At 35.9% G+C, this 16,150-nt stretch overlaps 1 protein-coding gene across 1 annotated transcript in view; it reads right to left on the bottom strand.

Annotated features, from left to right (window-relative positions):
- The window catches only part of SLC9C1 (solute carrier family 9 member C1), a 116,448-nt gene that overhangs the window by 77,217 nt on the left and 23,081 nt on the right, over positions 1 to 16,150 (bottom strand). Inside the window, exons 6-8 of the mRNA XM_007104009.2 lie at positions 10,280 to 10,445; positions 7,771 to 7,899; positions 1,830 to 1,991 (exon numbers count right to left, since the gene is read on the bottom strand). Of these exons, the coding sequence (XP_007104071.2) occupies positions 1,830 to 1,991; positions 7,771 to 7,899; positions 10,280 to 10,445 (457 nt within the window). The remainder of the gene's footprint in view (positions 1 to 1,829; positions 1,992 to 7,770; positions 7,900 to 10,279; positions 10,446 to 16,150) is intronic.

Below are 16,150 nucleotides of genomic sequence, written 5' to 3'. Positions count from 1 at the left end.
TATGCTTACTTAATGATGTTAGAGGAAATTATGTTTGCCAGAATATAAATTTTGTAGCGTTAGGAATACACCATTAGAGTACGTAACGAATGTACTTGTACTGACTCATCATTCTCTCACTGTCTATTAATTCATTAATGATTCTGCAACCTCATTAGATTATAATTGGTTTAAATCCAGATTAGTTAGTAAACCTCAAATCCCTATGTTCTGTATTTCCTTCCTCAGACATGAAAATAATGAATCCTGTTACTCTAGCATTTCTAAAAGGAAGCTTTTCTTTGTGTCTATTTAAATTTTATACTTCTCAGAAAACTTGTGTAGCTTTCTGTTTAAGTCCAAACTTCTTGTTAAGTTTATTCCTTTATATTTTATAACTTTTTGCTAATGTAAAGAGAATCAATTTTCATTATATTTAATAACTAGTTACTGCTGCTTTATAAGAATGTTGTTCGATTTATTAATTTTGTATATTTACCTTATATCAAACTATTAAAGAACCTTGTTGTCTTAGTTTATTAATTAATTCTCTTGGGTGTTTCTATATAATCTAAAATGTTGTGACTAATGTAACCATTTTCTCCTTTAAAATATGTATAAACGTCTTTTTTTTCTTATTATATTAGCTAGAGCTTCCAGAACTTTTTTTTTCTTTAACCTCTTTATTGGAGTATAATTGCTTTACAATGTTGTGTTAGTTTCTGCTTTATAACAAAGTGAATCAGCTACACGTATACTTATATCCCCATATCTCCTCCCTCTTGCATCTCCCCCTCCCACCCTCCCTATCGCACCCCTCTAGGTGGTCACAAAGCACCGAGCTGATCTCCCTGTGGTATGCAGCTGCTTCCCACTAGCCATCTATTTTACATTTGGTAGTATATATAAGTCCATGCACTCTCTCACTTCGTCCCAGCTTCCCCTCCCCCTTCCCCGTGTCCTCAAATCCATTCTCTACGTCTGTGTTTAATCACGGATAAGAGGCTAGGCAACACTCTTATTCCTAAATGTAATGGAAAGACATAGTGTAATTTGGGAAGTAGGTATTATCACACTTGCCAACTCCAAATCATTTGTGGAGCTGTCTAAAGTGCTGGGTTGAAAGTGATTCTGAGGCTCTGTCAGGGAACAGAGATATGGCTAATTATCATTGCCTGCCATACTTCTGTGAGAAGGGAGTTGTGGTAAATGGATTAGTAATGTTGATAGAGTTTCTAATGTTTAGCCTTCCTTGATCTGTAACTTCTATTTTTATTTCCTTTTTGATTGAAGAGTTACCAAGAAAAGTTTTTTTAAATTTCAGGCAATTAGAACGCTTATTTTTAAAGACCCTCTTTTTGTAGTTAGCATTTAATTGCATTGCAGTTGAACAATGTTTGAAATTTTATTGTAATGTTCTTCTAGTCTAGTTTATTTCTGTTAATGTTAATGTTTATTTCTGTTAATGTCTATAGGTATATGTAAAGGATAAGCATTCTGTTTTGGAAGATAAAACTCTTTATATATCTTGTGAGTCAAGCATTTGAGTTTTTATTTAAATCTTTTTATAGCCATAGTCATTTTTTTGTCCAGTTGGTTATGAAATTATCTAGGAAAGGCATGTTAAAGTATCTCATTGTAATTATGATCTTGTCAAATTTCTCATCTTTTATAATTGTCTTTATATATCTTGGTACATTGTTTCCCATTGTATACATATTAATATTTTTAATCTCCTTTGATACATTATTTTCAAAAATATTCCTTCTAGATTTGGCCTAAATATTTCCCACATCTTTATTTTCAATTTTTCTACATCATTTAAATTTAGGCTTAGCTCTCTTACTTACAAATATAAAAGATGAGGTACAGAATTGAAATGCTGAGACTTATATGATTCACATCATCTCCAAAAACAGTAGACATCCACAACTGTACCAGTTTTGAAGTTAGAATTCCAAACAAGAGACTTGCTATACAATATGACCAAATTTTATCCATGATGCTATAGGCTGCAAGAAAGGGAGTAAACAGAAAATAATTAATAGAACTTACTTGCTCTTAATTTTAAGTGATAATCTGGGTCAACTTTTCCTTTTGTCATTATCTTTAAAAATAGCTCATAGTCTTTGGGGTAGATGTAGGGTATTTTCTTATTCCTAAACTGAAAGAGTTTCTTTTCAAATGTTAAAAGTAGGACGCAAGTTTGTAAAATTTGATCAGTTTAGTTTAAGAGCTTTTTTCAGTCCCCATTAGGGAATATATATTTATTCAGTGCCAAAATTGTAATACATTTTGGAAAAACAGTAATGAACAAGAAGTAGAAAGTCTCTAAACCCATGGAACTTATTTTCCAGGTCTAACATAATACACACAAAGAAATACAAAAAAAGGAATGCCTCTGAGTCCCAGCTGAGTGAATTTCCTGTATTGTCTTGGCCTGCCAAACCGATCTAATTGGTTCCTTATTGTTGGGCGTTTCATTGTTTCCAGTTTTTTCCCTGATAAGCAATGTTGCAGTGTATATTTCTGTACATAATTATTTTGTAATTCTCTGATTACTTCCTTAGGCCCCAGAAGTGGAATTACTACACTAAAGGATAGTTGATCCTTTATCGATATTATTATATCTTGCCAAATTCCTTTCTACAGTCGTTATGATGCCCTTCCCAGGAAAACAGGAAACCTAAGCCCTTGATAGCCTTGATTGCTGGAATCAGGCATTTTCAGGGGGTGAGGAAGTCCTTTCCATCTTTACAGGGTGAGGAACAGAGGAGCAAAGTTTGAATTTGATCAGTTTAGTTTAAGAGCTTTTTTCAGTCCCCATTAGGGAATATATATTTATTCAGTGCCAAAATTGTAATACATTTTGGAAAAACAGTAATGAACAAGAAGTAGAAAGTCTCTAAACCCATGGAACTTATTTTCCAGGTCTAACATAATACACACAAAGAAATACAAAAAAAGGAATGCCTCTGAGTCCCAGCTGAGTGAATTTCCTGTATTGTCTTGGGGTGGGTCTTGGGGTCAGGAAAGCCTGAAGGATCAACTTCAACAGAATATGTGAAGAGCAAGAACAAAATCGAAACAAAGAATGGCCAACAGAAAACAGCAACAGTAGCCACATCAAAAAACAAGGCTAAATTTGGGGAAGTAAATCCTAGAACTATGCTCTGAGATAGTAAAATGAAGGAGAAAGAATCCATTTATGAATCCTTAATCATGTCCACTGGTGGAGAGGGCGCTATTAAGAGTACTGAGGCTATTTAGATTCCTTCTCTACCTAGTCTCATTCCTATGGCTGAAAGGGAGCCACGGTTTCTAGATATGCCAAGCAGAAAGATTTAACATCCATAGGGATAGTGTGAACTTGGGAGGAGAATTTCATGAATGACCCTCTAAGTCACATCCATTCTAGGTAAGGAGTTGACCATGATGATAATTTTGGGAATCTAGCACCTCCTGTAAATGAAACATAGGCTGGAGGCCGACTCTGGTTTCAGAAGGATGCAGGGAACTGGAGTTAAAAGACCCAGTTTAAAAGTTGCTTTCCCCTTTAAGAAAAAAAAATAGCTCTTAATGAGTACAATATGTGCTGAATGGATTTATTAGGTCAGGAAAAGCCTCAAAGCAAATCCATTATTTCTTACAATGTTCTTAAACTTCTAATATACAAATAGGAAAAGGTAAGAACCTCTGAGTGCAATAGCTTCTTGGTTTTCCCTATTATGAAATATGTGTTTACTTCAAAGATAGAGCAATACTGTTTAAATAATTACATGTTATAAAATAATGATTACTATGAAAATTACTGTTTCACAGTTGTGTTAACTGATATAAATGAAATACCAGTAAAACTTATCAAGAACCTTTCTTAGGGGAAATTCTCCTATCAAAAATTCAGAGAAAGTCCTGATGTCAAAGAAAATAAGTTCACTCTTCTCTTCTTCCTACAGCAGACATTTGTAATAAAATGTTGTTACTATTATCATTTTAACAATGATTACTTAAAAGTTTTTACTCCTCTGAAATCTAATCAAAAACAAAATTCTATTCCATTGATTATAGTCAAAATTTTGAGGCAAGCTCCACAAAAGCAAGGAGTATTATGTTCATGGCTGAATCACCAGGGCCTAGAATAGGAGCTATCACATAGTACATATCAACAAGTAACTGTTGGATTAATGAATGAATTAACTTCTACATCAGTACTTTTCTTTCTTCCTTTTTTTTTTTTTTTTTTTTTTTTGCTTCTCAGTGAATATCAAGAAAGTTCTTTTGATTAGATTGTAGATGTTGCCTCTGATAAAGTTCCCTGAAATTCTGTGATCAGTATTTACTCTCTTAAATGGGACCTGGTAGAATACTAGATCAGGTGTAGGGGCTGGGCTTGGATCCTTCTGACCAGCATGTATGACTACATTTTACATTTTTCAGTTTTCCCCAAGGGTGGCTCTTGAGTTTTTAAGATGCTTCTGAATATAAACATTTCTTTTTTGTTCACCTTATTCATCTTCAGGAAGGCCTTATCTGCAGCAAATTTTACGGTAAAAACTCTCTAAGTGCTGTATGGTGTCACCTCGTTTTGTACTCTGGATTTTGGAAAAGGTTGTATGTAGGTAGTTGGTTTGGTTTTCTTATACACCACAGATGGCATATATGAAGCATTTAAAGAGGATGTACCTTCCTGTGCTAAACTGGGGTTCCAGTTGATGTTCCAAGCTGCCATGGCCTGGGTAAAATAATTGGATACAGAACAATACTGAAAGCAAGTGCTTCTTATGCCCAAGTAGGGTAATTGTCCACCACCTGAACCAGCTCCCTACAGGAAGACATGAGAGGTGTGATTCTTTTTGGAAAAGAATAGTCAGTAATCAAAACAGTATGGTATACCAGTACCACACCGTTTTGATTACTGTAGCTTTGTAGTATAGTCTGAGGTCAGGGAGCCTGATTCCTCCAGTTCTGTTTTTCTTTTTCAAGTTTGCTTTCGAGGTCTTTTGTGTTTCCATACAAATTAAAAAATTTTTTGTTCTAGTTCTGTGAAAAATGCCATTGGTAATTTGATAGGAATTGCCTTGACTCTGTAGATTGCCTTGGGTAGTATAGTCATTTTGACAATATTGATTCTTCCAATTCAAGAACATGTATATCTTTCCATCTGTTTGTGTCATCTTTGATTTCTTTCATCAGCGGCTTACAGTTTTCAGAGCACAGGTATTTTGTCACCTTAGGTAGGTTTATTCCTAGGTATTTTATCTTTTTTGATGTGGTGGTAAATGGGATTGTTTCCTTAATTTCCCTTTTTGATCTTTCACTGTTAGTGTATAGAAATTCAACAGATTTCTGTGTATTAGTTTTGTATCCTGCAACTTTACCAAATTCATTGATGAGCTCTAGTAGTTTTATGGTAGTGTCTTTGGGATTTTCTGTGTATAGTATCATGTCATCTGAGAATAGTGACAGTTTTATTTCTTCTTTTCCAATTTGGATCCCTTTTAATTCTTTTTTTTTCCTCTGATTTCTGTGGCTAGGGCTTCCAAAACCATGATGAATAAAAGTGGGGAGAGCAGACATCCTTGTCTTGTTCTGATCACAGAGGAAATGCTTTCAGTTTTTTCTTTTTCAAGTTTGCTTTCGAGGTCTTTTGTGTTTCCATACAAATTAAAAAATTTTTTGTTCTAGTTCTGTGAAAAATGCCATTGGTAATTTGATAGGAATTGCCTTGACTCTGTAGATTGCCTTGGGTAGTATAGTCATTTTGACAATATTGATTCTTCCAATTCAAGAACATGTATATCTTTCCATCTGTTTGTGTCATCTTTGATTTCTTTCATCAGCGGCTTACAGTTTTCAGAGCACAGGTATTTTGTCACCTTAGGTAGGTTTATTCCTAGGTATTTTATCTTTTTTGATGTGGTGGTAAATGGGATTGTTTCCTTAATTTCCCTTTTTGATCTTTCACTGTTAGTGTATAGAAATTCAACAGATTTCTGTGTATTAGTTTTGTATCCTGCAACTTTACCAAATTCATTGATGAGCTCTAGTAGTTTTATGGTAGTGTCTTTGGGATTTTCTGTGTATAGTATCATGTCATCTGAGAATAGTGACAGTTTTATTTCTTCTTTTCCAATTTGGATCCCTTTTAATTCTTTTTTTTTCCTCTGATTTCTGTGGCTAGGGCTTCCAAAACCATGATGAATAAAAGTGGGGAGAGCAGACATCCTTGTCTTGTTCTGATCACAGAGGAAATGCTTTCAGTTTTTCACTATCGAATGTGATGTTAGCTGTGTGTTTGTCATATATGGCCTTTATTATGCTGAGGTAGGTTCCCTCTACACTCACTTTCTGGAAAGATTTTATCATAAATGGATGTTGAATTTTATCAAAAGCTTTTTCTATATCTATTGAGATGATCATATTGTTTTTATTCTTCAATTTGTTAATGTGGTGTATCACCTGGATTGATTTGCAGATACTGAAAAATCCTTGTATCCCTGGAATAAATCCCACTTGATCATGGTGTATGATCCTTTTAATGTATTGCTGGATTTGTATTGCTAGTGTTTTGTGGAGGATTTTTGCATCTACGTTCATCAGTGATATTGGCCTGTAATTTTCTTTTTCTTTTTCATTTTTTTTTTTTTGATATCTTTGTCTGGTTTTGGTATGAGAGTGATGGTGACCTCATAGAATGAGTTTGGAAGTGTTCTTTTCTCTGCAATTTTTTGGAATAGTTTCAGAAGAATAGGTATTAATTCTTCTCTAAATGTTTGGTAGAATTCACCTGTGAAGCCATCTGGTCCTGGTCTTTTGTTTGTTGGGAGTTTTTGAAATCACAGATTCAATTTCAGTGCTTGTAATTAGTCTGTTCATATTTTCTATTTCTTCCTGGTTTGGTCTTGGGAGATTGTACCTTTCTAAAAAAATGTCCATTTTTTCTAGGTTTTCCATTTTAGTGGCATATAGTTGCCTATAGTAGTCTCCTATGGTCCTTTGTATTTCTGTGGTGTTGGTTGTAACCTCTCCTTTTTCATTTCTAATTTTATTGAGACTACACACTGAGAACCACTGAAAGCATGGGGAAGGGACATATAAGATGCTCATGGGAGTGCTGGTAACTGTATTTCTGGTCCTGAGTGATAATTACTCATCTGTATACTTTATAAATACTTTATAATCACTCATAGTGTGCATATATCATTTATTTCATACACACACATGCACACATACACATGTGATAAAGGAAATAAAATACTTATTGTTCAGGGCTATCTGAATGTGGTAAATGAGCTTCCAGGTATATTACAGTCTCTGCTTACAAGCACTGCGCTCAGGCCCTGTAGATGGCTGTATAACTCACATTTCCTCCCTGAGCTGACAGCTTTCTGTATTGCCTGGAGGGAGATAGTCCCAGGGTGAAGGGAAGGGAAGCCACCTCCTCTCGCCACTGGTGGATGCACTACCTGGCTTATCTTTTGAGTTCATCTTCAACGCATAAAAAACAACATCTCTCATTCTTGTTATCAAGTGTTCTGGTTCAGCCTAGGCCTGTGGAATGTTGCTTCTATATGCATCCTCGTGAAAAGTCCCAACTCAGCCTCACAACAAAACTACAACAGATATTAAATAAGGGATGTGTGGTAGTGCTTTGTGAAGAGTAAATCATTATACTATTACGATTATGTTTGTATAAGCATAACTTATGGTAAGGTGTTACAAAATCCATGTCAACTTTCAGAAAATACAGGATTCTAATATTAAGAAATTAAGAAAAAAATAAGTCCTTACCTAAGGAATAGTTTATCTTTTTTTGCAAGCCAAAGTTAATATCCATAATACTAGTAAACACTATTAAAGACACTATAGAGGTCATCAGACTTTCTCCATTAATTAAATTGACGAGGCCTCTGGAAAGACCTGCAGAAGGAAAAATATTTTTTTAAGGTGGTAAAAACTTCATCAATGTTGAAGAATAAAATTTTATCAGCAATTAGAAGGATATTCTTAGCTATGTATTTATATCACATACTTTTCCTACATACTTAAATATACTTTAGTCATGTTTGTAAACTCCCTTCAAGGAAATTTCATTATGTATCAACTACAAGTTAAGTCTAGATCACCATGATTAGTTACCAAATTAATTGTGGTTGATTATAGTTTATGTAAGTAAGATAATCAATTAGAGCTCTCATTCCTTGTTTCAAAGCACAGATGAAAACATAAAATTTATTACTTTTAATTCTGAGACTTGGCTTATATAAATACATATATCATGCATTTAAGACAAGAAAAAAATGATGGTGGAGGAATAAAGTATATTTATAAACTAAGGCTTTATACCACGGTACCTAACCAAAGTAATAAGGCAATTGTCCTGATAATCACACTAGAATTAGAAATTGTCTGACTTTCCCATACATCACTTTCAATGGTTTTAGAAATCGAGCTCCATTAATGGAGAGCACCCTGATATAATCTACTTCCATCCTAATCCTCCTCTATTTAGGATGATATTCTAAGCTTAGATATCCATCAATTATCATTTTTTCTTTGCTATTCAATGTGCCTGTAGGGGCAAAACTATAACTTTGAGCATCTTTAATGATTTTCAAAATGTCCATAGAAATGAAATATTATTAAGGAAATGGTAAAAGCCCTCCTTGCGAACCAACCACTCTATAGCTGTGATCACAATCTAATACAGTAAGTATGCTGTTGGAAGAGAAGAAAAGCCAAGGCAGTCTGTTTCTGTGGAAGTTCAATTGCCTTGATGGTCCAATTCTTCACCTCTCCCTGCATCCAGGCCCTCTGCTGTAAGATGTTGCAGTTTCTCTCACCAAAGAGATCTGTTTTTTTAAATTTAAAAAAATTATTATTATTATTATTTTAATGAGACAATGAAAGCAGAGGCTTGAGGAAGATTTCTGCTTCCTCTCTCTTGGATCCCTGCCACCACCATGGCAGCATTCCCTGGCTACCCTTCTGGAGGAATGTGAGAAATACATGGAAGAAAAGTGGATTTTCCTAGTTGAGGCCATCCTAGATCACTTAGTCCCCAGATGACCCTCCAGCTGACTGGAGATTCATTAGTGAGCCTACCACGATCAGTGGAGCCCAGCCCATGCCATCAGAACTGCCAGACTCATGAGAAATAAAATATAAATGCAGTTTTAAGCCACTATGTTTTGGTGTTGTTTTTTTAGTCAAAAACAAAGACAAAGACAAACCCTAACTGACACTGTTGTATAACTATTCCATTTTAGAAAATGGGGCTATAACAAAATGTCAGTATTTGGAAATAAATAACAGACAAGGAACATAAGAGAAGTCAGTGGACCCTAAAAAGCCCAAGACAATGTGAATGTATTCATGTACTCCAAACATTGGCCTGGGCAGATTTTATTTTTGAGAATAAAGTAAAAAATATATAAAAGTCTTGCTTTGAAAACTCAGACAAAAATGTTGCCAAGGGCTTCCCTGGTGGCGCAGTGGTTGAGAGTCTGCCTGCCGATGCAGGGAACACGGGTTCGTGCCCCGGTCCGGGAAGATCCCACATGCGGCGGAGCGGCTAGGCCCGTGAGCCATGGCCGCTGAGCCTGTGCGTCCGGAGCCTGTGCTCCGCAACGGGAGAGGCCACCAGCAGTGAGAGGCCCGTGTACACCACCCCCACCAAAAAAAAATAGCTGAGGGAATACAAATTAGGTAATTTTTTTTTGAATGAGGCTCTTGGGTTTTTTCTGGGTTACATTGACTTGGTATTTTATACTTTTAAATATAGATTTCTTTCTCCCAAAATAGTACACACTGTATCATTAATGATTTTATTGTTTTTGACTTTTTAGGCTTTTGGTCTTAATGGTGACAAACACTCCAAAGACTTTTCTTTTCTTTTTTTTTTTTTTTTTTTTTACAAATAGCATTATCTTAACGACAGTGTTTTCAACAGAAAAGAGGTTTTGGGCAATAGAAATGTCACCGCAATGTACATGCAATATTGCGATTCCCCCAGAACTACTCTGTTGGCTCAGGGTAGAAGCATGTATAAAGTCAAGGATTACAAATAATCCCCTGCCCTATTCCACAACTGAATGTAAGACTTAAAATACTAAGTAAGCCCATCACTGGCATTTCCTTCTGTTCTAAGCATCACCACCTGAATCTCTAGGCTCAAACCCCAATGTCCCAGCACCCCACTTCACATAGTGAAAAGCTATAGTGAACAAAAGATCTTAAAACTAAACAGTTTAAGCATGGAATATATTTTAAATATAGGAAAAGAGAAAACTCTACTTACCCAGGTCTTTTATAGCAGATGAAGTCAGCATAGGATCTGAACTCACAAGGATAGCTGAAAATAATAACCATGTGGTGGTTTTCAAAACTAATTTATTCACAGATGCCAAATACCAAAGAATTAAGGTATAATTAATCAAAAAGCCAGGAATTGTAATTAAAAGTATCTGCAAAGAAATTTTACAGATAGAAAAATCAGATGGCATTTGTATTCTATTTTTAAATGCAGATAATCAGGATACTGGAGATGTAGAATCACATTCAACCCATTAAAGGGAAATTTAATCTGCAAAGAAATTTTACAGATAGAAAAATCAGATGGCATTTGTATTCCATTTTTAAATGCAGATAATCAGGATACTGGAGATGTAGAATCACATTCAATCCATTAAAGGGAAATTTTAAATTATCTTATTTAACAACTATGTGATTGCAACTCTGGAAATAAGGAACAAATATTGCAATGAGATTCTTAGGACCTAAGAAATACCAGTTACAGGAAATACCATATTATCGTTAAAAAGGAACTTTTATACAATCTACTACATATAAAATGGATAAACAACAAGGTCCTACTATAAAGCACAGGGAACTATATTCAATATACTGTAATAAACCATAATGGAAAAAAAATGAACTTTTAATTTTCTTGATAAGTCCACTGAATATAGATGTATATGTGTGAAGGTATATACATACATATCATATATATATTATATATATATACACACATTTAAAAATGCATAAGAACTGAGACATAGCCTATTAACATAGAAAAAAGAACACAAATTTAGAAAGAAGTTACAAAAGAGGGGGAAAAAGAGAAAACAAAATAATAGAAGGAATGTATAGAAAGGGCAGAGGACCAGAAAAAGATGGGAAAGGACATTCTGTTATTCTAGGACTGGATCCTGGCCTTCTGCCTTCCCACCATTGCCTTCTACTTTCTCTTATTCTACCTGTGGTGGTTATCTAGCAAGATTTTATTACCAAATGCACTTGGGAAAATGTGGTGATTGTGCCTTAAAGTACCTATGAGAATTCACAACTACACCCTCATGTTCACTGTAGCATTATTTACAATAGCCAAAACATGGAAGCAAGCTAAATGTCCATCTATGGATGAATGGATAAGGAAAATGTGGTATCTATATAGAATATTATTCAGCCATAAGGCAAAGAAAGAAACCTTGCCATTTGCCACAATATGGGTGGATCTTGAGGGCATATACTAAGTGAAATAAGTCATACAGAGAAAGACAAATAACATATGATCTCATTTACTTATATGTGGAATCTAAAAAAACAAAAAACTAAATTCATAGATATGGAGAACAGAGGCGGGCAGTGGGATGGGGTGGGGGTTGGAGGTGTGAAATGGGGTAAAAGGGGTCAAAAGATACCAATTTCCAGTTATAAAACAAATAAAGCATAGGGATGCAATATACAGTATGATGACTATAGTTAACAACAATAGTGTATTTCATATTCGAAATTTGCTAAGAGGGTAAGTCTTAAAAGTTCTTATCACAAGAAAAATGATTTGTAACTATGTGTGGTGATGGATGTTAACTAGACTTATTTTGGTGATCATTCTGAAATATATACAAATATCAAATCATTATGTTGCACACCTGAAACTAATATAATGTTATATGTCAATTATATTTCAAATTAAAAATAAAATAAAATAAAAATGGATAACTAAGAATTTCATAATGATGTTGAAAAATGCTCTTACTGCCAATATAAAATTAAAAACAGCAATATCATACATCCTTAATTATATCCTTAGAATTTCAATGAGTAAAATTAAAGACATGCATCATATTGGGTCTTTCCACAGAGATTACTAATATATCTTCCAAAAAGTTTTACCAACAAACACAGCCACCAGCAGTGTACTAATCATTCCCATTTAAAACAATTCTCCAGAGAAGTAAAATCAAATAAAATCCCCAGGTTCCTGTCTCAGCTTTGCTACATCAAGAAAAATGAAAAAGCACAAGTTCTTACCCCCTTATTTATTACACATTTATTCACTACCTACTATGCAATGAGGCATTGCAATAGGCACTGGAGAAAGACAAACCTAATGCAGTTAATGAAAAAGAGAATTCAGAAGAGCTAAAATATTAAAAGCTATCTTCCTTCTGATTATTTTAGTCTTTTGTTTGTACAGGGACATTCTTGCAGAGTTAGGGTCCAGCTGGGAAACAACTGGACTCTGACTCAGGAGGCCTGGGTGCTAGTCCTGAGTGATTTTGGTTAAGTCACTTAATCAGACATTTCTAACCCAATCTTAAAATTGACAGAACAATGACAGAGTGCTTATATGGCATTACTGAGGTCTGACACTATTGAGAGGGAGTCTTTGGTAGATAAAGCTTGATAACAGCATCAGAATGGTGAAAGAAAATCAAGGTCCTCTAGGTAATTTACCTCTAGGGTGGCTGAATTCTCAATTTAAGGTTTTGGTGGTCAAGGGAGTTGTATTACTAACTCCTGTTCAAAGGAACAAATTAAAATGAGGCTTTGAGACAAGAGGACTGAGGGTCAGGATATCCAAATCTTTGTTCTTCCACCAAATAGCTGTTGATACCTCAATAAATCACATGGTATATTGTTTGTAAAAATGGCTGCAGTGATTCTGCTCCCTGAATCCACACCATTGGGTAGCTATCTTCCATACTGACTGAACAAGAGCAAACATGATGTAACTAGAGACTTAAAAAGTGGGGAGAGGGAAGTGTGGAGGGGCAATATAGGGGTAGAGGATTAAAAGATACAAACTATTATGCATAAAATAAGCTACAATGATATATCGTACAACACAGGGAATATACCCAATATTTTGTAATAACTATAAATGGAGTATAACTTTAAAAAGTTGTGAATCACTATATTGTACACCAGTAACTTATAAAATGTTATACACCAACTATACTTCAATAAAAATTTTTTCTTAAAAAGCACTAGTAAATTCAAGTTTGCCCTCTCCCGCTGATGTTTGAGACTCTGAAACCACCATGTGAAGAAGCCTGGAATAATTGCCTGGATAATGAGATACATGTACAGTGACACTCATTGCCTATAGCCAATATTAACAGTACCAACCAAAAGACATATGAGCAGAGCCATCTAGCTCATCCTACCTCAGCTGACCCCCCCAGTTGAACAGAGACTCAGGAGATGGCTTGACAGGGAACACTAGAACCAGCTCAAACTACTATTATATAGCTATTCTTTTCAATTTCATTTTTTTGGTAATTTGTCTGAATTTCATTTGCCTGGACTCTGTTTCAAGTGTAAATTATTTTAATAGTTTTGATTCCAATGTATTTTAGGTAACGGCTTTATACTTACAAAACTGTATTGATTACTTTGAAAGAAATGCACATCCTGCTTATAATCTAGAGTATTTTTTCTCAAGGTCTTTCCTGGAGGGGTTCAAATATCACATGATTAGAAAATAATCATAATAGTTTGTGAATTAGGATTATTGCTGTTTCTGTGAGTAGTCTTCTCTGTGCTGTTCTTTTACATGTGGGTGTGGGAAATTTTAGAAGGTGGGTATTTGAAACACAACTTTTATCAATAATTTCCTTTTACTGGACCTAATATATTTAATAATAGCTTTCTTATAGTATCTCAGAGTTAAAATCATAAGTGGCATTAAGTTCTGCCAATCAGATTTTTTTGAGTTACTTTTTTCCTCCATAATTTCTTTCTTGAGTCTTCAACATGCTATAGTTTATTCACTAAAATATAGAGCTGAATTTACTTTTCCCACACTTTATACTTTTTCCTTGTTTCCTTTGTTTTCTTTGTTTTATAATTTGGAGCAAAGTTTTAATTTTTTTGAATATAGAGGGCAGTGGCAAAGATGGGGTGGGGGGTTGCGTAGAAAGACCTCGAGCTCACCTCCTCCCACTGGCACATCAAAATTACAAATATTTACAGAGTAGCTTTTGTTGAGAAAGACCAGAAGACTAGCAGAAAAGATCTTCTACAACTAACTATATAAAGAACAAACCATGACAACCCAAGTGCCCATCAACAGATAAATGGATAAAGAAGATGTGGAAACGAAATCGAGTTATTTGTAGTGAGGTGGATGGACCTGGAGTCTGTCATACAGAGTGAAGTGAGTCAAAAGGAGAAAAACAAATACCATATGCTAACACATATATATGGGAGACACAAGAGGGAAGAGATATGGGGACATATATGTATGTATAACTGATTCACTTTGTTGTAAAGCAGAAACTAACACACCATTGTAAAGCAATTATACTCCAATAAAGATGCTAAAAAAAAAAAAAAGAAGATGTGGTGTATGTATTCCATAGACTATTACTCAGCCATAAAAAGAATGGAAGGCACCTATGCTCACCACTATACAACCAATGCAAAAAAGAATGAAATTCTGCCATTTGCAGCAATGTGGATGGACTTAGAAAATGTTATGCTTAGTGAAATAAGCCAAAGTCCAATACTATATGATATCATTTATATGTGGAATCTAAAAAATTAATACAAATGAATGTATATGCAAAACAGAAACAGACTCATAGACATAGAAAAGAAATTAGTGGTTACCAAAGGGAGAAGGGACAAATTAAGTGTATGGGATTAACAGACACAAACTAGCATGTATAAAATAGATAAGCAACAAGGATATATTGTATAGTACAGGGAATTATAGTCATTATCTTATCATAACTTATAATGGAGTATGTTCTCCAAAAATACTGAATCACACTACATTGTAGACCTGAAACTAATATAATATTTTAAATCAACTATACTTCAAAAACAAAAACAAAAAAACAAACCATGAGATGTGTAGAAGGGCCAGAGACACGGTATAGTCAATATCCATACCCACAGTGAGTGAGCCACAACTAGGAGGATAATTACAATTACAGAGGCTCTCCCTAAGGATCAAGGGGTCCAGGCCCTGCATCAGGCTCCCCAGCCTGGGGGTACTGCACCATGAAGATGATTCCTCTAGAACATTTGGCTTTGAAGGCCAGCAGGGCTTGCTTTTGGGAGCCAGATGGCTGTGGGAAATAGATACTCCCCTCTTACAGGGCACACACAAAATCTCAGATGCTCTGGGACCCAGGGCAGAAGCAGTGATTTGAAAGGAGTCTGGGTCAGACCCTCCTGCTGATCTCGGAGTGCCTCTCAGAGAGGAAGGATGCAACTGGAGCTCACTTTGGAGACATAGACATTGGTGGCAGCCATTTGGGGGACCTTGTTCTACCACATGAGCACTGGTGCTAGCAAGAGCCATTTTGGAGTCCTCCCTCTAGCTTATTAGTGCCAGGACCTGGCCCTGCCCACCAGCCCATTGGCAAAAGTACTGGGACGCCTCAGGCCAAGCAGCTACCTGGGTGAGAATATAGCCCCACCCGCCAGCAGGCCAATTGCCTTAACACTCTCTGAGTGTACAACTATCCTGGGACACAGCCCTGTCCACCAAAAGGCCTAGGATCTAACCCCACACACCAATGCACTGGCACTAGTCCTGGGATCCCCTGCAAATCCACAGCCATCTGGAGGGAACTGGCTCTGCCCACCATCAATCTGGCACTAGCCCCTGGACAAGCCTCACCCACCAACGGGCTGGCACTAGCCCCAGGACCACCCAGGCCCCAGCTCTGCCCACTAGCAGGCCAACATACCAATTCCAGGACCCTCAGGGCCCTGCAGCCAGAGAACCTAGGCCATAGCTCCACTCACCAGTGGGCTGGCACTAGCCCCAGGACTCATCCTCATCCACCAGTGGGTGGACATGAGCCCAGGGACCACCAGAGCACCAAAGCCATCCAGATCAGCAGGGCAGCACTTGCTCCAGGACTCC

Source organism: Physeter macrocephalus, chromosome 1 (assembly GCF_002837175.3).
Source record: "Physeter macrocephalus isolate SW-GA chromosome 1, ASM283717v5, whole genome shotgun sequence".
NCBI lineage: Eukaryota > Metazoa > Chordata > Mammalia > Artiodactyla > Physeteridae > Physeter > Physeter macrocephalus.
This window is presented reverse-complemented; position numbering and strand designations above follow the sequence as displayed.